This window comes from Nicotiana tabacum, chromosome 3 (assembly GCF_000715075.1).
Source record: "Nicotiana tabacum cultivar K326 chromosome 3, ASM71507v2, whole genome shotgun sequence".
Classification (NCBI taxonomy): Eukaryota; Viridiplantae; Streptophyta; class Magnoliopsida; order Solanales; family Solanaceae; genus Nicotiana; species Nicotiana tabacum.
Window position 1 is genome coordinate 166469152 of NC_134082.1, and position 22647 is coordinate 166491798.

Sequence of the window (22647 nt, forward strand, 5' to 3'; positions counted from 1 at the left end):
TAACACTCGAGAAAAGCAACCGGAAATTATTCAAGTAGAAGTTCAAGTTGCATTTTCTCTTTTACTCTCAAAATGTTTCAAGTCTGTCCGCTCTCAAGTGTAGAAATCTGTTTTCTTTTAATGTTCAAATCGGATCTCCTTCCCTCTTAATGTTCAAGTCCTAGTCCTAATTCCCGTCCCCCCTTTTTCTCTCAAATCTCCTCAAAACTCGGTTCAAATGACCCTATATATATAGCAAGACAAGTCTTCAATTCCCAACCCCAAATTATTCCTCCAATGTCATGCTTTGTCCCACTTATTAATGTTTTCTTTATTTTAAACCTTGTCCCCCATGCCTACATTAAATAAATACCACATTCCCAACCCATTACAATATGTCCCCCATGCCTAAATTAAATAAGTACAATATTCTCTCCCATTATAATTTGTCTTGTCCCCCATTATGTTAAACAAGTACATCAAAACTCCACCCCATTATATTTTGTCCCCCATGCTTAACATAAAGAATCAAAATAATGTTCAATTACCAAACTACCCCTCCGACCTTATTGCAATTACCATTTTACCCCTGAACGGATTGCAATTTACCAAATTACCCCCTCAGCTCTAAACGATCAATTAATCATAACTTAACCAAAATATAGTCAAGATGACCAATTTCTCAACAATCTTCAACAACAACTCACATGAACACGATGAACAACACAACTCAAAATTAATGGAATGAATTAACCATATCGGGAACCAATCCTGGTTAATTTAGACCATGAATGTATGAGCAAGGATACAATAATACAAAACGAAATAATTCAAACGATAGACATGAACAAAACAAACATTTGCCGATTTTATCAAAACGAAATACGGACAAACATAAAACTCAAAAACTACTAACCGGATCGAAATGAAATATGTACGGACTGTTTCGACGAGCCTCGACCAAAGCTCGACCAAACGATGATGAACACGAACCTAAGAAGTTGAAGCCGAAGTAACAGCAACAGCTGACGCGGCAGAAGTGATGAAACGGAAGCAGCTGGGGGTTCGTTTACGAAGAAAATGAAGGCAGAAGAAGCAGCGATGGAGACTGGCCATGGTGCTGCTCAAGCTCAAAGAAGACGAAGTGAGGTAGCAGCAGCGCGGCAGCAACCAACGGCGAAGAACACCGCAGCAGTAGCCCGCAGCACGTTTGGAACGGGAAGACGAAGCAGTAGCTGCTGAAACAATGGCGTTTGCCGGAGTAGTAGCAGCGATGAACTCCGATGAAGCTGGAACGAGGTCGGGGGTAGCTGGGTTTGTTTGGACGTGATGGTGAGTCGACTGTTATGGCATGGATGGTGGTTGACGACGACGACGCAGCAGTGGCGACCATGGATGTCGAGCTCAAACTTGAGCTCGACGAAGACGCAGCAGTCGCGGGGTTTACTTGGACGCGAGGGAGGTGGAGCTTGTGTGTGGTTGATGTGTGTGTGTGTGTTGTCGATAGGGAGGCAGCATGGCTGCAATGGCTGCTTGGGGTATTTGGTATTTTTGAGAAGAAGAAGATGGAGGGGGGCGGGTAGGCTTAGGTCTTTTTTTAGGGTTTTTGGGTTTTTTTGTTTTGTTTTGTTTTGTGTTGGATGAAAAATGAAGAGGGGTTGTTGGGTTAATGGGGCGGAACGGGTCGACCCGGTCTGAAGTGGACTGGGTCATGGGGAAGATTGGGCAATTATTTGGGCCTGAGGTTGAAATTTGAAGAAGTGGCCCAATCCGATTTTTCTTTGTATTTTTGTTATTTTTTCTTCTTTTATTTTCTAAAACTAAATTATAAAAATACTTAAATTATTATTAAGAACTAAATTAAGTTATAAAAGCGCAAATTAACTCCCAATAACAATTAACGCCCAATTAAGTAATAATTAAGCATAAAATTGTTCATTTGGACATTAAATGCTAAAAATACAAAAGATGCCTATTTTTGTAATTTTTAATTTTTGTAAAACTAATTTAATTACTAACAATTGTAGAATTAAATCCTACATGAAAAATGCGACATATTTTTATATTTTTTATTAATTTAACAAATAAGCAAACACAGACAAATACAAATAATTATCCAAAAATATCACAGAAATACTCAAAATTGCACACCAAGGAAAATCATGTTATTTTGAATTTTTTGGGAGTATTTCTCATATGGGGCAAAAATCACGTGCTTACATCGCTTAGGTTTCCCAATTCCACCACTGATTCCCCTATCAAATCTATTGGATCTATCATTTTCTCTTCCATGTGGTTGTCTACGTTTGGAGCTACTGGGGGTTTGAGATTAATATTTTCCATAGGGACTTGCATGTTGGGGTTCTGTGGGTATGGGTGAGGTTGTGGTATATCCCACTGCATTAAGATTGGGTTCATAGCTGTTAGAGCTTCCGGGGGAAAGAAGGATAGATCTAGGCCTAAGTTCTGGGATGGGATGGGGACAGGATTGAAGTGAGGGGATAGGTTCCATTGAGCTCTCATTTCTTGAACTAGATTTGGATTTATTGCTGGAGTTAAAGGTTGTAAGATGTTGTTCACCCAGACATGGTTCATGTAATTGTTCATGGCCAGGTGAAGGCCCTCTAACACTAGTTGGGCTAAGTAACGTGGGTTTTGAACTAATATCACACTCTCTTGTCCTTTGATGGTGGCATTAAACATCAAACCTCTTCCCATTAGACCTATCTCTATCCAAGATAGTGGGTGATGGTCTTGGATTAATAGTGGTTGGACATAGATTATTGGGTTGTTTGGGAGTTGGTTTGGTAGTGGTGGAAGGATTGCCATATTCAGTGGCCTTGATGGACGAAGAAGTTGTATAAGCCTGTATCTCCTTCTGTTGTTCAATGGAAGCCTTGGCATGTTTGGGATCTTTGTCTTCACTTAAATTGGAGGGGGTAGAAGGGTAGGTTATAATTGTCTCTACATGCATGATTCTGAATTGGTTTGCGTAGGAGTATTAGAAGAAGATTTTGGAGTGGATTTTGCATGACACTGTTCAGCCACTTGTCATGTGTCTTTGTCCATTTGTTCATTTGGAGATGTTTCAGTGGACAAGTGTTGGTAGGAAATAGCAAACTTTTTGTTTTTAGTGGTGAACTCATTAGAGGTAATGTAATTAATATTGTTGGGGTCATTAGCAAGATGACTTGGTTGGTGGTTACTAGAAGATATATTAGGGACTAGGGTAATGAGATTAGTAGAAGTATTATTACTAGTAGCACACTTAGTAGTGTCGAGCATACACGTGGACTGCTGCTTGTTATGTTTATTGAATAATAAATTGTTATTTTTAGGAGACATCCAAAACCATGTGCTCATTGCACAACTTTGAGAAGCTGTTTTCTAGCTTGAACCCATCTTTATTCTCGTTTATCATGACTTTGGTGGAATAAGCCATATGAGTAGGGAAGTTAACATCCTTATTTAAAGACAAGGTATTGGAGTGTTTATTGACAAATTTAAATTTTTGGGTGTTGATATACTTACCAGTTGAAGCATTAAATAATTTAACATTAATACCTTCCTCTGTAGAAGTTTCCATCCCTGCATCTGGAATTTTCCTAACTGACCTTCTTGGTTTCTGAAAAGAAACGGTATGCCAGACGTCCCCATTGCTTGATGTAATGGAACTTTGAGTGCCTTGCATTTGGTCAGATCTTTCTTTAATGTTCTCCATCTGGGATAGTGATTTTAATATCATAGAATATTGGCCAACTGTGTGACCTATTGAACCGCAGTTCTTACATAGTATCTTGTCTCCTTCATATTCAATAATTTGTTTGTGTTCTTCTATAAGTGTGAATTTTGCCACTGGTTTGTTCATTGGCAATTCTACACAAAGCCTAGCATATCTACCTCTCAAGGTGGAGGAAGTACAAACATCAACTTTTAAGAGCTTCCCAATTGAGTTACCAATTTTTTGGAGAATAATCCCATCGTAGAATTCAGTAGGCAAATTAGGTAGCCGGACCCATACAGCTGTGCATATTTATTTAGCATTGGACGCTACAAAATTCGGTTCCCACCTTTGGCAAGATAAGAAGTGACCAAAGATGAACCATGGTCTATTTTGTAGGACTTGATTCATGCTATCTTATTTTTGAAATTTAACAATATAGTAGTCTGCTCCCAAATCAATTAGAGGAAGGTTTTCATTTACTTTCCATAGATCTTGGACCTTTTTTTAAGGGTTTGATGGAGAATTCGTTTGCCTTGTAACTTGAGGATTATGGAATATTTTCAAGGCATGTACATGCGTTCCTTATCCTCTTGTGAGAGAATAATTTTTCCTTTCTCAGTTGTATTAACTTCCGAATATCTTGATGAGGAGTAAGCACCATTGGGTAGGGGGCCGGTGGATTCAAAAATGATATCCGCCTCTTCAGTTCCCTTAATTAACTTGTCTTTAAATGTGGCTTGTTAATGTCTAGAGTTCTTGGTACTATCATCAATGTTAATGTCGGGTGGTTTGGGGGCAATAAGGATCATTTCTGAATTTGTGTCCATCTAGATTGGCTGGGACGGTTGAGTTGGTAGAGGTAGTCTCAAGTTTTTAGAAAGAAGGGGGAACTTCTTTCTAAAATTGACACAATACGCACTCTTTGCCCTTTTGCTTCGCCGTTGACAAAATTAACTTTTCGTACTCTTAAAGTTACCACCCTTCGAATGTAAGGGACGTTGTTATTTTACTCTTTTTCTTATGATCCAACAGTTTAACTTTGATATGAAAAATGGTACTATATTATTGGGTAGAAAAATTCTTCCTAAAATTGTGAATAAGGAGGATAGAGAAAGGGAGATCTTCACTGCCAAACATTTGACTATGAATATGAAATTTTTATAGTGGTATTTCCACAGGTAACCAAAACTAAGAGAATAAATATGTTGACAATACCGGACCTAGGTGGATCACAATTTTATGGGAGAAATTCAAAAATTACAAGATTTATAAGTGGTCAATCAAAAATAGCCATAGTTTCAAAAGTAATCGAAATTTAGTCACTTTTCATGTAAAGATAAATCTGAACGAAAACACTGTTCAAAATTCAGAAAATACTCCAGCATAATATACTGGAATTCCAGTATAAGTATACTGGAACTCCAACATAATGTACTGGAGTTCCAGTATAATATACCGGTTCAACATAATATATTGGAAGTTCATATACAAGTGCTCCAATCTCCGGTGCATTATGATGGAACTTTCCGTGTGTTGGAGTTCCAGCATAATATGCTGGAAGTTCATACACAGATGCACCGATCTCCGGTATATTATGCTGGAACTTTCGGTGTTGTAGCAAAATAGCTATTTTTCAATGATTTTGCAAACGTTAGCTATTTTTGAATGACCAGTCCAAAAACTAGCTAGCCCGTACTATTTTTACCAATATTATGTATTGTCATTTCATGCCCATTTGTTAAACTCCAATATCACTAACCACAACTCTATTTTTTTTGTTGAGGATATCTTATGCTCTGAAAAATCTAGCACAATTTTAAATTTTTCAAACGGGAGTCGACACGTATGATATGTGGATTTGTGAAATATGTACATGGCCTGAATATAGAGTAAACCATAGCACCGTTGTAGTTCACATGTTTCTGTGTGCCCAGGCGGAGGACCACTTGTATGGATGGTGGAGAATATGTTTTGGCAACTATGAGATGGATTAACCAAAAAATCCAAGTGAGATACACCTATTTTGAAAATATTTTAGAAAGGAAAATGATATTCTTGCATAATCGCCTGCATTTGTTGACTTTATGTAGAAACCTCTTTTCAATTCAGCTCAATTCATTGTAATGGCGGTTAGTCGTTAATCCAATTTAGTTGTATTAGCTGTTGGTTGTTAGGTTAGTTACAATTCACGTGACTAGCACGCACGCAGGAATAAGTAGCTGAAGGGATCCAAAAGTTAGTTATAACTAACTTTCCCACCTCTTCTATATAGGGGATATTTTCTCATTTTGTAGGGATTATCAGAAAATTTTGGAATAAAATCTCTCTCTTCTCTCGTCTCTTTCTCATCTCTGTTTTCCAGAACTCTGTTGAGTTCTGCTTGAGCAAGCTGTTCAAGGACAATTCTTCTCAATTGTCCTTTAGGTGAGCTCATCTTCTTTCTTTTTCTAGCTAAACTACAGAGGTTGGTATTAGAGCACTCGCTCCTTGGATCTGTGAATATGGGCGATCACAACACTCGAATGCACGAGTTGAGGAAGGATGTCGATAGTCTCAAAGGATCGATAGAAGCAATTACATCCTCTGTGTCAGAACTATAGAAATCTGTGACAATCGAGTAGCTCAGGCTATGGATGAAATTAGGCAGTTGCTGGTGGGGAATTTGGCTACAACTGGAGTTCAAAACCATGAGATACCTGTGGAAAACGAAAGGCCAGAAGTGGTAGGCCATCGTCCCAGAGGCCATCAACCTTCCAATCGCGAGTACCACGCTGAATTTCCTGTTTTTGATGGCGTAGGGTTGAAGGATTGGTTGTACAAATGTGAGCAGATCTTTGCGTATGAGGAAATACTTGAGGATTCTAAAGTGAGAGTAGTTTCGTGCAAGCTGGAGGGCAGGGCACGCCAATGGCACCAATCTTACATGAAGCACATGGTGACTAGAGATTGGCCTCGTTGGGGTGAGTACGTAGCTTGCTTATACGCCAGATTTGGATCTGAGCTTTTTGATGATCCATGGGAGATCTCAAGGATCTAAGGCAGGTAAGTTCAATACAAGACTATGTTGATTTGTTTGATGAACTACTAACTAAGGTGGAATTATCAGAAGAATATGTTGTTAGCTGCTTTATTAGAGGGTTGAAACCAGAAATCGGGTTGCCCGTTAAAATGTTAGCACCTAGAACTTTATCTAAGGCAATTAGTCTAGCTAAAATTCAGGAACAAACATTAATAGTGAAGAAGCAAGTTTTTATGACCACCATAATCCCATCCTATTCCACCAAAAACACCTAACAACCCCTTTCTAACTCTCAATTTTCTCAACATTATACCCCTACCAAATTCAACCAACCTTCCAGTAGGAGATCCAATACCCATACCCCATCCCTAAAACCTACCTACATAAATGCCAAGAGATTGACTCCTGCTGAAATAGAGGAGAGAAGGAGCAAAGGGCTATGTTACAATTGTGATGACAAGTATAAATTTGGGCATATATGTAATAACAGGAGGCAGTTGTTCTCTATGGAGGTGGAGGAGGGAATAGAAGAAGTGGAGCTGGAAGAGGAAGTGATGTTAGATTCAGTAGAGTTATTAACAATGATAGGCCAGGGGATGGAGACTGACGCCGAGTGGTCCATTTTACCTCATGTTTCAGTCCATGCCATGAATGGACTACATGACTTCAGAACTATGAGATAACTGTATCAGTTAAGGGCAAGGCTGTGCAAGTTCTAATTGATACTGGGAGCACCCACAATTTCTTGGATCTTAACACTGCCAAAAAGTTGGGATGTGTCTTGACAGCTATATCTCCTTTTGATGTATTTGTTGCTGACGGAAAGAAGGTGCAAAACAACTATATCTGTAAGAAGTTGGTTTGGAAAATGCAGGGTGTTTCTTTTGATTCTGATATGCTGGTGCTACCAATAGGAGGGTGTAGTATGGTTTTGGGAATTCAGTGGTTGATCGCACTGGGTGACATTATGTGGAATTTCAAGAAACTTCGAATGGAATTCAGCATCATGGGACATAAAGTGTCATTAAGAGGGATCCAGCCTCCTGCAACTAAGATGGTTCAACAAGCCAGCATGGACAAACTACTAGCCAAGCCTGCAGAATTGTGTATGATATCTGTGGGGTTATTCTTGGAGAGCCAGCAACAAGGGGTGGAAGTCAGCTTCTTTACATTGGAAGGCTTGCCAAAGAAACCAAGTATGAGCTGGGATCTGCAAGTTATATTGCAAAGGTACAATGATTTGTTTGAGGAACCAACACAACTACCTCCCTCTAGATCACATGACCACAAGATTACCTTGAAAGAAGGGGTTTCCCCCCATCAACATCAGGCCTACAAATATCCTAATATTCATAAAAATGAGATTGAGAAGATGATGAATGAAATGCTAGCTTTTGGTGTTGTCAGGCCCAACACCAGCCCCTATTCATATCTTATTGTGATGGTAAAGAAGAAGGATGGGTCATGGCATTTATGTGTGGATTACAGGGAGCTAAACAATTGCACAGTAAAGGATAAATTCCCCATTGTCGCACCTCCTTTTTACCGTGCCCGCGGGGCGCGTGGGGAATTTTCTCCAATTGAAGGACAGTCGAAACGGGATTTATTTAATTATTTCAGAGTCGCCACCTGGGAATTTTAAGGCGTCCCAAGTCACCAATTTTAATCCCTGAATCGGGGAGAATATGACTCTATTTATTATTCTGCGAACCAGAAATCCTGAGTAAGGAATTCTGTTAATCCGGAAGAAGGTGTTAGGCATTTCCGAATTCCGTGGTTCTAGCACGGTCGCTTAACTGTTTTTATTATTGGCTTAATTATCTTGATTTTATTAAATACATTTTTTACGTGATTTTTCTACCGCTTTTACTTATTGTGATTAAGGACCCTTCTTTGAATCGAATTACGCGTACGTATATTCGTGTTATAAATTTAAAAATGCGGAATTGTGTCACGCGTACGTGTACACGATAACTTTTGATAATATATTTATTAAACAATCATTTTTTTTTCGAAATTGTGTCGAATCAAGAATATTTGTTTTTCTTAAATAGTGAACCGCACATCTCGGGTTTTTATGAAATTAATTTAACGTCCTCGAAGAAATCCCTTATATTAAATATTCGCTCGAAATTGCGCGTACGCATAATTCGAATTGCTTTTATTGGTATAATCAGGTTACGCGAACGTATCCCTAATTACACCAAATATTCTTAATGGTATTATGAATTTTTCACAAATTGTTTGTTATATCTACACATTTTATATGAAAATACTGAGAAATTCATATTCAAGGGATGTCTTTGAATTCTTTTAAAAGAAATTCACAATTTATTAAATGTTGCCCGTCGATTATAATTTCCGGATATAAATTATATTCAGCCCAACTATTCAAGTTCAAAGAAAAGAATAAAAATATGATTCTAGCAAATACAACATATATATGCCAAAGGATGAATTGTATATGAAACTAACAAACATATTTATGAAGGGAAGAAGTATTTTTGAACAATTTTTCATTATTTAATTAGTGCAAATCCTATTTCTAATTGTCATTGATATAAAGTGTTGCAATTTGTATATCTCATCTTATTCTCATATACTTGCTTTTAATCTAATAGGCCTAATTATTTATTTAGGATGGTAAATATGCATCAAGTTGATAAGAAAGGGAATTATAAATCAATTAATAATATTGCCTTACATGCAACATAGTTGTATGTCTAAAACATTCATAGCATTTTAACATCATAATGAGATACATCAACTCATCATCCCTTAATGGTTATATATATACCTGTTATCACGCCATATATGAACATAAAACTCACATCATTCAATCCATAACTAAATCAGGCATTAGAAAAAACTAGCAATATGGTTTTTGACATTTTTATACTACTCTTTATTCAACTAACAACATCTAACCTTAATCCACAACCAAACAATCGAAATACACTAACCATGCATTTTCTTGATATTTCAGAATACTCTATACCTGACTAACAATGTCATAGGACTTAACTAATAGCCAACTTCATGCCATGTTCCCTATCTTAACAATTCAATCATAACTATACTTTAATGAAAATTTAGAAATTAACCTTGTTACAACACTTATACAGACTTCAATAAAAGACATTTGACTTACAGTCATCCTGTCAACATATACTACTTATTTGATCAAGAAACAAAACTGAATTTTTAACTAAAGAGCTCAAATGAATAGAAGATAGTATTACAATTCAAACTTTATTTATTCGTCATGTTGAATCTCTTTCCAACATAGAATTTAAGAGATACGTACCTGAAAATGAAGGTAGAAGGAGTAATTTTCAGCAGTTGCAGCAGTAACAAAATCAGCAGAATAGCAGTATTTCCACAGATTTGAGCAATAATAAGACCCGAGGAAACCAAATGCATGGTATAGTATTTTTAAAGACACTTCAGATTTTAACTGAACAATGGAATCAAATAAATTTGAACAGATTCAACGAAAGAACAATATTTCAGATTTCAGTTTCTTTTCTGTTTCAAATTCCCATTTCTGATTTTTTGTTTCTGCTGTTGTATCTGTGTGTGTGTATGTGACTGCTTTCTTTTCTGTTTCTTTTTCCTCTTCAGATTTTCATTTCTGATTTTCTGCTTGATTTTCCACACTCAAATCTGACTTTTCACTCTCTTAAAGACTCTCCCTGAAGACTGATATTCAGTCCTAAATTCTTTGTCTGAAAACTTATTTCTCTCTCTCAATCTCTTCCTTATTTTTCTTCTGAACTCTAAGGCTTCCCCCTTCAAATCTGATTTTTTCTCTCTTAAAATCTGCCCCCTCTAAAGTCTGTCCAGCTCCCTGTATTTATACAGGGCTGGTCCTATCTTTTTAAGTGCTTCTTGGACCCCCTTCTTCTTTTAAAATCAGAAAGTTTTCCATTAAAACTGCTTTTGAATACTTTAAATCTATGTGCTCTTATCCTGATTTTTCAGCAGCCCCATTATCCCTTGTTTCCCATTATCACTTTAAATAATAGCCACTAACTTTCCATTTTCAGCCCATTATGCTATCATATTACCCTTACTGTTCTGTCCCAAAATGTCCCAAATTTTCTGTTTTCTACTGGCATTACTGTCTCAAATTTTAACAAGTTATCTGAATCTAAACTTGTCTAGCAGCTACAACCAATCCTAAAGTTTTGGACTGATTCCTAACTAAGAATGTAATCTTCTAACATAATTACATTTAATCAACATTTGTAAAATTATTGAATTCAGAACTATCCTCATAACAACATCTCACTGAAATTATTATAACAATTCAGACTGGACTTAAACGTTGAACCAAGATCAAACACACACAGGAGCATTGTCAATATACTGACAATGCCCTGTTCAGAAAACAATATATACACATCATACATTTGAATTTACTGATTTGCAAACAAACATGATTTAATTGACGAGTATTAATCAGTTGACTATTTACAACATTTGTCCATAATCAGTCTAAAACAATAGAAGCAGACTGTTTCAATCAGCATTATCATAAATGAGAATTCATAATATAACTAATCGACGAACTTAATCGAGTCGATTACTTACATTGTAAATAATCACAACCAACAGAAACAATTTACATTTAGAATCAAGTAGACGGATAGGAGACAATATAACAGAATGAACTAGAAAATTATAAAAATTTAAACAAACTAATGAAACGAACATAGAATACATGTAGAATACACATAAGAAACAGAAAATTACCTCTGAACCTTCAAATTCAACCGGACTCAACTCAACTTGGATTTGGACTTTGTTTGAAATCAAACAGACCTTAGTCGAAAATACTTTGACTAAGGTCGATTAAACCTCAATCTTTCGTCTGAAGTGAAAAAGATGCCAAGGTTGGAAAATTTAGGGTTTCAGAAGGTTCGATTTTGGGTTTAACCATTTCTGGTTAGATTCGAGGGGAACCAACAATAACACAAGGGTGAAGGTAGCCTAGGGGTCATTTGGCGTCAGTTTAGAACAGATCTGAGTTTGTTCTTGTTTGGTACGAATCTTCAAAAGAAGATTCGAGAAGCTCGGAAACGATTCGAGCCAAACAAACTTCAGATCCATAACGAGGCATGCTAGGGGGTACTATGGTGTTAACTAGGGGTTGTTTGGTTTAGATCTGAGTTTGGCTCGAATCTTCAAATGAAGATTCGAGAACCTTCAGGAAGATTCGAGCCAAGAGGCTAACATATTCGGATAGAGGGTGTTCAGGGGGTTCTGAGGTGTTAAGGTGGTGACCGGCGGCGTTGATGCCGCCGGGTTTCAGGCGAAGGGGAATAGGGGCGGCTAGGGTTAGGGGTTTGGTTTGGGAACGATGATGAACAGTGAGATGAGAGGGGGTGTTAAGTTAGGGGCCAGGGTAGGGGTTTGATCCTTAAATAGGGGTGGGGTGGATTGATCTCATCCGTTGGATCAATTAAGATGCACGGTTGAAATCAATCCACTTAACCAAACGTTGTCGTTTGATCTAAGTTCAGGGTCAGCCTGGATCGGGTCATTGGGTCGGGTAAAGGGTTACGGGTAATGGGGTGAGACCTCCGCTGTTGGATTGATTTAATCCAACGGTCTTTGATGAAATGTGACCAAAAGCTGTCGTTTTGGCTTGTGTAAATTGGACCGGACAGGCTATTTGGATTGGGCTGTGGGGGGGGGGGTAATTTGATTTGGGCCTGGATTTTAATCCAGGTCCAATTTTTATTTACAACTTATTTTATTTTATTTTATTTTATTATTTATCATTAAAAAATCCTAATAAAAATTATAAAACAATTTTAACCTTACACAAAAATATTAATTACTTTATAACAACTATTTAACACATAGTCAAAACATTAATCACACATTAACATATTTAAAAATAGAACGAATGCATATTTTTGTGATTTTATTTAAATTATCTTTCACATGCATAATTAAATCCTATATGCATGCAACATGTATTTTATTTTAATTTTCATTTTATTATGACAAAGTAAATATTTACGGACATAAAATAAATATTTAACACCACGCAAATTCAAAAATTACACAGTAAAAGAAATTTATTTTATTTTTTGATTTATTTTGGAGTAGTTTTCGTAAGGCAAAAATCACGTGCTCACACCCATCCCTGTGATTGAAGAATTGCTGGATGAACTGCATGGTGCCAAATATTTCTCTACGCTGGATTTAAGGTCAGGTTACCATCAAATTGGGATGTTTGAGCCAGACATTCCTAAGACTACATTTAGAACTCATCATGGTTATTACGAATTCTTGGTTATGCCTTTTGGATTAACAAATGCTCCCTCTACTTTTCAAAGCATAATGAACCAGATCTTTCATGACTATCTCAGAAAATTTATCCTAGTCATTTTTGATGACATCTTGATATATAGTCAGAGTTGGGAGGATCATTTGTTGCATTTGGAGGAAGCTTTCAAGGTCCTTAGATCCTATACTTTGTACATTAAACAAAGTAAATGTGCCTTTGGGGTCACACAGATTGACTACTTAGGTCACATCATTTCCGAGTAAGGTGTAGCTATGGATCAACAGAAGGTTCAAGGGGTGTTAGATTGGCCACTACCTACCACCATTAAAGGGCTAAGAGGATTCCTAGGATTAACAGGCTACTATAGGAGGTTCATCAAGGGATATGGCATCATTGCAAGGCCCCTCAATGATCTGCTCAAAAGGGTAACTTCCAGTGGAACCCTGCAGCAACTGCTGCATTCCAAGATCTGAAACTAGCTATCACTTCAGCTCCTGTGTTAGCTCTTCCAGAATTTTCAAAAGAATTCACAGTGGAAACTGATGCTTTAGGTGGAGGAATTGGAGCTGTTTTGGCACAAGACAACAAGTCAATTGCTTTCTTCATCAAGGGGTTATCAGACAAGAATAAAGCATTGTCTGTCTATGAAAGGGAACTATTGGCATTGGTTTCTGCTATGCAAAAGTGGAGGCCTTACCTGCTTGGGAGACCTTTCATCATCAAAACTGACCACCACAATTTCAAATACTTATTGGAGCAAAGAATTACCACTCCCAGTCAATAGAAATGGCTAGTCAAACTACTTGGCTATGATTATTCTATAGCTTACAAGAAGGGCAAGGAGAACATTGTGGCTAATGCTCTATCCAGAAAAATTTAGCCTTAGAGAAAGGCTGACTTGAGAGCCCTAGTCCCTTACTTTTAGAGAAGAAGGACAGCTCCGTTCGTGATTCCCGGGTGGGGATCACTTCACTCCAGCGCCTGTATGAAGAGTCCATCCAACTCTACAGCATCTCAGGTGTCAACTCAGATCTTTTAGACACAGTTAAAGCATCATGGAGGCAAGATCCTGCACTTCAACACATTATCCAATCCATTCAAGATGGACATGCTAGCAAACCTTATTACAGATTCCATAATGGGGTCCTAAGCAGGAAGAACAGATTGATGGTAGGAGCTGATGCTACAATCAGAAACCAACTTATCTCCTTTTACCATGATAGTTCTATTGGTGGCCACTCTGGCATCACAACAACCTTGAAAATGCTCAAACAAGATTTTTACTGGAAGAAGATGAAACAGGATGTCTATGCTTATATAAGAGTCTGTGATGTATGTCAAAAATGCAAAAGTGACAATGCAGCCTATCCTGGTCTCCTTCAGCCTCTTCCCATACATGATAAGGTGTGGCAAGACATCTCAATGGATTTTATTGAGGGTCTACCTAAAGATGCTAGTAAGGAGGTGATCTTTGTGGTGGTTGATAGATTGAGCAAGGACGCTCATTTCATGCCCCTTAAACACCCTTATACTGCCTTGGATGTGGCTCAGTTGTTCATGGATCAGGTGTTCAAACTACATGGAATGCCTAAGTCCATAGTACTGACAGAGATGCTGTCTTTACAAGCAAATTTTGGAAAGAGTTATTCCGATTGCAGAAGATGTCACTGCTATCTTCCACCGCTTACCACCCTCAGACAGATGGTCAAACTGAGGTTGTTAACACATGCTTGGAATGCTACTTTAGATGCATGACATTTGAGAAGCCCAAGTCTTGGCCCCAATGGTTACCTTTAGCTGAGTGGTGGACAACACCACTTATCATTCCAGCATAAACATGACTCCATATGAGGCAGTTTATGGCCAGAAACCCCCTCACATGCTCCCTTACATGAGTTTTGATTCTCAGCTGGATGTGGTCGACAAAATTCTTCAAGCTAGAGAAGCCACTATACGATTGTTAAAGTTTCAATTGGAGAAAGCTCAAAATAGAATGAAGGTTCAACCTGATAAACACGGGACTGACAGGACATATGCCATTGGTGATTGGGTCTATGTCAAACTACAGCCCTACAGACAACTATCTCTTAAACAACATGGGTTTCAAAAGCTCTCCTCCAAATATTTTGGACCTTTCAGAATTCTTTCTAGAATGGGATCTGTAGCTTACACCTTAGACCTCCCTGCTGGTACCAAGATCCATCCTACTTTCCACATTTCTCAGCTGAAGAAGAATATAAGATCTCACTCAGCCACAGTCCACTACTAAAAAATCTGATTTTAGCGACAGACAAATTCTGTAGCTAAAAAGAAAAATTTGTCGCTAATCTCATTTAGCGACGGATTAACGACAGATTATCAAAAATTCTACTAGCTACGGGCGATTTTGCGACAGATTAGCGACGACACTCGTAGCTAATTCCAATTTTTTTTGTAGTGGTCACTTTACCTGTAGTACTCTCAGAGTATGGTCATGTTATGCTAGAACCTGAGGCCATACTTGATCGACGGATGATTCATAGGAATGGGAGAGCTATTTCCCAAGTTCTATCCAAGTGGTTTAACGCAGCACCTGAGAATAGCACATGGGAAGAGTACTACGACCTCAATCATCGATTTCCTCATTTCAATCCTTGAGGACAAGGATTATTTGAAGAGGGGAGTATTGTTACGATTCTAAAGAAACCTCTTTCCAATTCAGCTCAATTCATAGTAATGGTTGTTAGTCGTTAATCCAATTTAGTTGTATTAGCTGTTGGTTGTTAGGTTAGTTACAATTCACGTGACTAGCACGTGCGCAGGAATAAGTAGCTGAAGGGATCCAAAAGTTAGTTATAACTAACTTTCCCACCTCTTCTATATAGGGGATATTTTCTCATTTTGTAGGGATTATCAGATAATTTTGGAATAAAATCTCTCTCTTCTCTCGTCTCTTTCTCATCTTTGTTTTCCAGAACTCAAGCTGTTCAAGGGAAATTCTTCTCAATTGTCCTTTAGGTGAGCTCATCTTCTTTCTTTTTTTGGCTAAACTACAGAGGTCGTGACGCCTTAGGTTTGTAAAATTGAAAGGCAATACTTATCATCTGCTTACTTAATTCTCATTGCTTTACAATCATAAGCATCATGGGAATTTATTTTGCAAAACCTTAAACCAGGAAGAATAAATGCATGAAAAGTATACATATATTGAATGATTAATAGTTGTGGTGTCTCTTACACTGCCGGAAGAGAAATATATAAACAATTGCCCAATTATGGAGAAAGGTAGAAGATATCTTACCGTAAGCTCAATAACTCACAAGACGGAGTACTGCAATGTTTGTAGCCACACATGGTATGGTCCCCCCCCCCCCCCCCGTAAGAATCTTGAAATATTGATGAATTTGAGATTGCCAAGTGTGCGTGAGAGTAATCTTGAGATCCAATGAGATCATAGATATAGATATCACTAGATAAAGACTCTTTCCCTCTTACTTCCTTTATATAGTGAAGCCCGAATAACTTCAGCTCCTCACAACCAACTTTGACATCTCAAACCAGCAACTACTAGCTTTTTTCTTGATAAACCATGGCAGCTGCTACAATGGCTCTTTCTTCCCCTTCTTTTGCTGGACAGGCAGTGAAACTCTCCCCATCTGCCTCAGAAATCACTGGAAATGGAAGGGTGTCCATGAGAAAGACTGCCGCCAAACCCGTCTCTTCTAGCAGTCCATGGTACGGCCCAGACCGTGTTAAGTACTTGGGCCCATTCTCCGGTGAGTCTCCAAGCTACTTGACCGGTGAATTCCCTGGTGATTATGGGTGGGATACTGCTGGACTTTCAGCAGATCCAGAAACCTTTGCCAAGAACCGTGAACTCGAGGTGATCCACTGCAGATGGGCTATGCTTGGTGCTCTTGGATGTGTCTTCCCTGAGCTCTTGGCTCGTAACGGTGTCAAGTTTGGCGAAGCTGTCTGGTTCAAGGCTGGATCCCAAATCTTTAGCGAGGGTGGACTTGACTACTTGGGCAACCCAAGCTTGGTCCATGCACAAAGCATCTTGGCCATCTGGGCTTGCCAAGTTATCTTGATGGGAGCCGTTGAGGGTTACCGTGTTGCTGGTGGGCCTCTTGGTGAGGTTGTCGACCCACTCTACCCTGGTGGCAGCTTTGACCCACTGGGCCTTGCTGAGGATCCAGAGGCATTCGCCGAGCTCAAGGTAAAAGAGATTAAGAACGGAAGACTCGCCATGTTCTCTATGTTCGGATTCTTTGTTCAAGCCATTGTTACCGGAAAGGGCCCATTAGAGAACCTTGCTGACCACCTTGCAGACCCAGTTAACAACAATGCTTGGGCCTACGCCACAAACTTTGTCCCCGGAAAATGAATATCATAAAACAATCTTAAAATTTGATTATTTGATGGTCTTGTAAAGTTGTTGTGAGTTACTTGACAATAGAATGAATTCTTTTAATCTTCCAAAGCTATGAATCAACTTTCATACCAAAGAGAAAAAAGATAAAAATAAAAGAGAACAGAGGAAGACCAAAAGAAACAATTGGGATATATGTGGTAACTAGAAAAACTATAAAGCTGTTAAAAATCTTAAACTTTAATTTGCAGATCATAGCAGCTTATAGAATTTAATGAGTTCTCAAGAAGCAATAATATAGTTCCAAGAATAATTTAGTGTTGAAGTTGAACATCCAAGGCTAAAGAAGTATTTTCTAAAAATTACCTATTGTCTCGTCTCTTGAATGAAGAAGGCGGTATGTTGCTTCCTCAGCAGGCACCTAGTTCTCTTGTCTCTCACCGTTTGCTCTGAATTATGCAGAAAACATCTACTGCAGAACTAAAGGCATTTATCCATTTGGAAAAACTACACAAGTTAAGTTGAAACAAACACAAAAAATTTGGAATTTCGTTATACAAATTCATGATAATGAACTTAAAAAAATCATACAGATGAAAGGACAAATTTTGGACTCCACGCATACAATTTTAATAATGTTCAACAACATGATATGTTATTACATGATTCCTCATTTTTCTGTTGAGAAGTGAAAGAGGGACAGAATATTACTTCACCACAAGACCATTGACATTTCTATGTTAAGGGAAAACCAATATGTTTAGTAGTCTGAACTCTGAACATAGCATGTTGCAGCAAATGTTCTTAACACAATGAATCCCAACTAGTTGAATCCATGTACATTGTCCTTCTGAGCAAACTCTTTCCTAGTCTCGGCATTGCTCATGTAGTAGTTAAAATGCACGTACTAATTAAGCCGTTGTTCAATCTCTAAACATGAAACTAACAGTACAACATATATAAAACTTTGTATACATATGCGATAAACAAAAGCCAAGCATGGCCCAATGCCATAAAAATTAGTTATTCTTGCATTGCCTGCATTTGTAAAACCCCCAAACACCAGTATCTTCACTTTCATTTAAATTGAAAGTTACATAACTATGACATTAACTCTTGCTTATGTTCCACAGTATTATGAAAAGTATAAATCAAGAAAAATTATGCCACTAAGTCACCTAGTTCATTGTATTTTCTTCTTCTTTTTTTCTTTAAGAACAGGATAAATTTTGAGAATATCTTCTCTAATTTAATAGCATTGCTTTACAATCATAAGCATGCAATATCAATTCCCACAAATTATAAAGGTAATAATTTTCAGTTTTTCCTCAATTTAGTTTAGCAGAGCCATAAACCATTGTCCTACATTGAATGAGCTATAGCAGTGGTATATTTTACACTGCTGGTAGATAAAAACTAGAGAATTTAATTAAATGGCTATTGGATAATGATAGGAGATATCGTATTGTAAGTTCAATAAATCACAGAATAGAGTGCAATCCTTGTAGCAGCCACACATGGGATCAAGGACAAATTTGGTTGGGTACCCCAAGTAAAAATCTTGGAAAATTGATGGTTTAGCAATTGCCAAATGTGCATGAACTGCTGCCCATATGAAATCTTGAACCCCAATGAGATCAGTGATATAGATATCACTAGATAAGGACTCTTTCCCTCTTACTTTCTATGTATAATGAAGCCAGAATAACTTCAGCTCATCACAACTAACTTTGACATCTTAAACTAGCAACCTCTTACTTTCCTCTTGATAAACCATGGCAGCTTCTACAATGGCTCTTTCTTCCCCTTCTTTTGCTGGACAGGCAGTGAAACTCTCCCCATCTGCCCCAGAAATTACTGGAAATGGAAGGGTGTCCATGAGAAAGACTATCGCCAAACCCGTCGCATCTAGCAGCCCATGGTACGGTCCAGACCGTGTTAAGTACTTGGGCCCATTCTCCGGTGAGTCCCCAAGCTACTTGACCGGTGAATTTCCTGGTGACTATGGGTGGGATACTGCTGGACTTTCAGCAGATCCAGAAACCTTTGCCAAGAACCGTGAGCTCGAGGTGATCCACTGCAGATGGGCTATGCTTGGTGCTCTTGGATGTGTCTTCCCCGAGCTCTTGGCCCGTAACGGTGTTAAGTTTGGCGAGGCTGTGTGGTTCAAGGCCGGATCCCAAATCTTCAGCAATGGTGGACTTGACTATTTGGGCAACCCAAGCTTGATCCACGCACAAAGCATCTTGGCAATATGGGCTTGCCAGGTTATCTTGATGGGAGCCGTTGAGGGATACCGTGTAGCTGGTGGACCTCTTGGTGAGGTTGTCGACCCACTCTACCCTGGTGGTAGCTTTGACCCATTGGGGCTTGCTGATGACCCAGAGGCATTTGCTGAGCTCAAGGTAAAGGAGATCAAGAATGGGAGACTTGCCATGTTCTCTATGTTCGGATTCTTTGTTCAGGCCATTGTTACCGGAAAGGGCCCATTGGAGAACCTTGCTGACCACCTTGCAGACCCTGTTAACAGCAACGCCTGGTCCTATGCCACAAACTTTGTCCCCGGAAAATGAAAATCTTAATCATTCTCAAATTTGATTGTTTGATGGCCTTGTAAAGTTGTTTTGAGTTACTCGACAATAGAATGAATTTTTGTTTATTACCAATGATTGTGTAGTTCTGAGTTCTTTTTCCAAAGTCATTCAGACACTACCATTTCCATACCAAAGATAAAAAAAGACCGAACAAACATTTGGGATGTGTTAAGTGGTAACTATAAAACTGTTAAAAGCTTAAGCTTAAATTTGTAGACCAGAGAAGCTTAGGGAATTTAAACTAATTCTCCTTAAAATCTGTACAGAATCGCAGGTATATAGCAAGTTGATTATGTACACAGTCTATTTTCTTTCTTAAGCAGTACGAGCAAAGTAGTACTTATAAACTAAAAGATTTCAGCTGTACGCCTGCACACAGACATAATACACACAATAGAAACATACAGACTATTTGCAACCTTATTAAATAGGCTTAATATCTCAATTTCTAGCCCGAAAAACTCCGCAGATGTCTATGCCAATGCTCTGAAAAATCTCGCCTCCCCAGACCCCACTTGTGGGATTTCACTGAGTTGTTGTTGTTGATTTAATTTTCCCAATATTAAGTATGGTATTGGGTTAATAGTGCAATATACATTGCCAGAAAATAGTTTAACTGGTGGAGCTGCAATAGTTCACATTGTGATCGTGGCGTAACACCATTATACGGATGGGGCAGAATACCACTTCATGACCATGAGATTAACAAAAATCCAAGTATAGACCTATGTTAAATTATTTTTGAAAATATGTAGTTTGACGTCCTTGCATTGCCTGCCATTATAAATTTTAGATGTGTAAAACAACCAAAACCAGTATCTTCACTTTTTGTGAAATTGAAACTTAAGTATGTAACTAGATACTGACTCTTGCTTAAGTTGTCTAGTACAGTGGAAAGCATAAAACAAGCTAAATAAGCAGTTAATTTAAATAGCTCAGTTAAGGTCGATCGCAAAGATTCAAGTCTTTGACTGACTTAGTACTGATGCCGTGAAAGAAATGTATATCCAGAAAGTAGATAGCATTGCATAAACCCCCAACCCAACCCAACCCCACCCCGTGCGCGTATAGATATCTGAAATTAAGGTATTATGCCACTAATCACCTAATTCATTTGTATTTTCTTCTTCTTCTTTCTTCCCTTTTCGATTCATTTTGGAAGAATAAATTTGGCGGGGAGTATCATCTGTTAATCTCATTGCTTTACAATCATAAGCATGCAATATTAAATTCCCCACAATTAATAAATTAGGCAGTAGTAATAAATTTCAGCTTATCCTGAACCGATTTAGAATAACATAAACCAGAGAAATTAGATGCATGAACAATAAAATCGTCCTAAATTGAATCAGTATAGAGGTGGTATCTTTTACCCCTAGTGGTAGATAAAAATCTAGAGAAATGCCAAATGGATAAAGGAGGAGATATGGTATTGAGCTCACAGCTCATCACAGGATAGAGTGCAATCCTTTGTAGCCACACATGGGTCGGGTCCCCCTAGTAAAAATCTTGGAAAATTGATGGACTAGAGATCGCCAAGTGCGCATCAACTGCTGTTTATGGAATCTTGATACCCAATGAGATCATAGATATAGATATCACAAGATAAGGATTCTTTTGCTCTTACCTCCTATATATATTGTGAAGCCTAACTTTTAACTTCAGCTCATCAAAGCCAACTTCGGCATTTCAAACCATCAAACACTCACTTTTCTTTTCATACACCATGGCTGCTTCTACAATGGCTCTTTCTTCCCCTTCTTTTGCTGGACAGGCAGTGAAACTCTCCCCATCTGCCTCAGAAATCACTGGAAATGGAAGGGTGTCCATGAGAAAGACCGTCGCCAAACCTGTCGCATCTAGCAGCCCATGGTACGGCCCAGACCGTGTTAAGTACTTGGGCCCATTCTCCGGTGAGGCCCCAAGCTACTTGACCGGTGAATTCCCAGGTGATTACGGGTGGGATACTGCTGGACTTTCAGCAGATCCAGAAACCTTTGCCAAGAACCGTGAACTCGAGGTGATCCACTGCAGATGGGCTATGCTTGGTGCTCTTGGATGTGTCTTCCCTGAGCTCTTGGCTCGTAACGGTGTCAAGTTTGGCGAAGCTGTCTGGTTCAAGGCTGGATCCCAAATCTTTAGCGAGGGTGGACTTGACTACTTGGGCAACCCAAGCTTGGTGCATGCACAAAGCATCTTGGCCATCTGGGCTTGCCAAGTTATCTTGATGGGAGCCGTTGAGGGTTACCGTGTTGCTGGTGGGCCTCTTGGTGAGGTTGTCGACCCACTCTACCCTGGTGGCAGCTTTGACCCACTGGGCCTTGCTGAGGATCCAGAGGCATTCGCCGAGCTCAAGGTAAAAGAGATTAAGAACGGAAGACTCGCCATGTTCTCTATGTTCGGATTCTTTGTTCAAGCCATTGTTACCGGAAAGGGCCCATTAGAGAACCTTGCTGACCACCTTGCAGACCCAGTTAACAACAATGCTTGGGCCTACGCCACAAACTTTGTCCCCGGAAAATGAATATCATAAAACATTCTCAAAATTCTGATTGTTTGATGGCCTTGTAAAGCTGTTGTGAGTCACCTGACAATATAATGCGATTTTGTTTGTGTTTAAATGACTTTATTTCTGAGTTTCATACCCATTAATCAAACAGCCACAAAAAAAAAAAA

General features: G+C 38.6%; 4 protein-coding genes across 4 annotated transcripts; all 4 read left to right on the forward strand.

Annotated features, from left to right (window-relative positions):
* The first annotated feature begins 6332 nt into the window (after positions 1-6332).
* On the forward strand, positions 6333-14781 carry LOC142177943 (uncharacterized). Its single transcript, XM_075247025.1, has 5 exons — positions 6333-6569; positions 7213-7278; positions 7393-8229; positions 13463-13710; positions 14037-14781. Exons 1-5 carry the CDS (start codon positions 6333-6335, stop codon positions 14779-14781), a joined length of 2133 nt encoding a protein of 710 aa, XP_075103126.1.
* Positions 14782-16530: 1749 nt separating this feature from the next.
* On the forward strand, positions 16531-17488 carry LOC107807890 (chlorophyll a-b binding protein 21, chloroplastic-like). The gene has a single exon (XM_016632343.2). The coding sequence runs from the start codon at positions 16595-16597 to the stop codon at positions 17390-17392; it is 798 nt and encodes a 265-aa protein (XP_016487829.1). The 5' UTR covers positions 16531-16594; the 3' UTR covers positions 17393-17488.
* Positions 17489-18696: 1208 nt separating this feature from the next.
* Positions 18697-20043, forward strand: LOC107807891 (chlorophyll a-b binding protein 21, chloroplastic-like). The gene has a single exon (XM_016632344.2). The coding sequence runs from the start codon at positions 19153-19155 to the stop codon at positions 19948-19950; it is 798 nt and encodes a 265-aa protein (XP_016487830.1). The 5' UTR covers positions 18697-19152; the 3' UTR covers positions 19951-20043.
* Positions 20044-21236: 1193 nt separating this feature from the next.
* On the forward strand, positions 21237-22592 carry LOC107807889 (chlorophyll a-b binding protein 21, chloroplastic-like). Its single transcript, XM_016632342.2, has one exon. The coding sequence runs from the start codon at positions 21698-21700 to the stop codon at positions 22493-22495; it is 798 nt and encodes a 265-aa protein (XP_016487828.1). The 5' UTR covers positions 21237-21697; the 3' UTR covers positions 22496-22592.
* Positions 22593-22647: the final 55 nt, after the last annotated feature.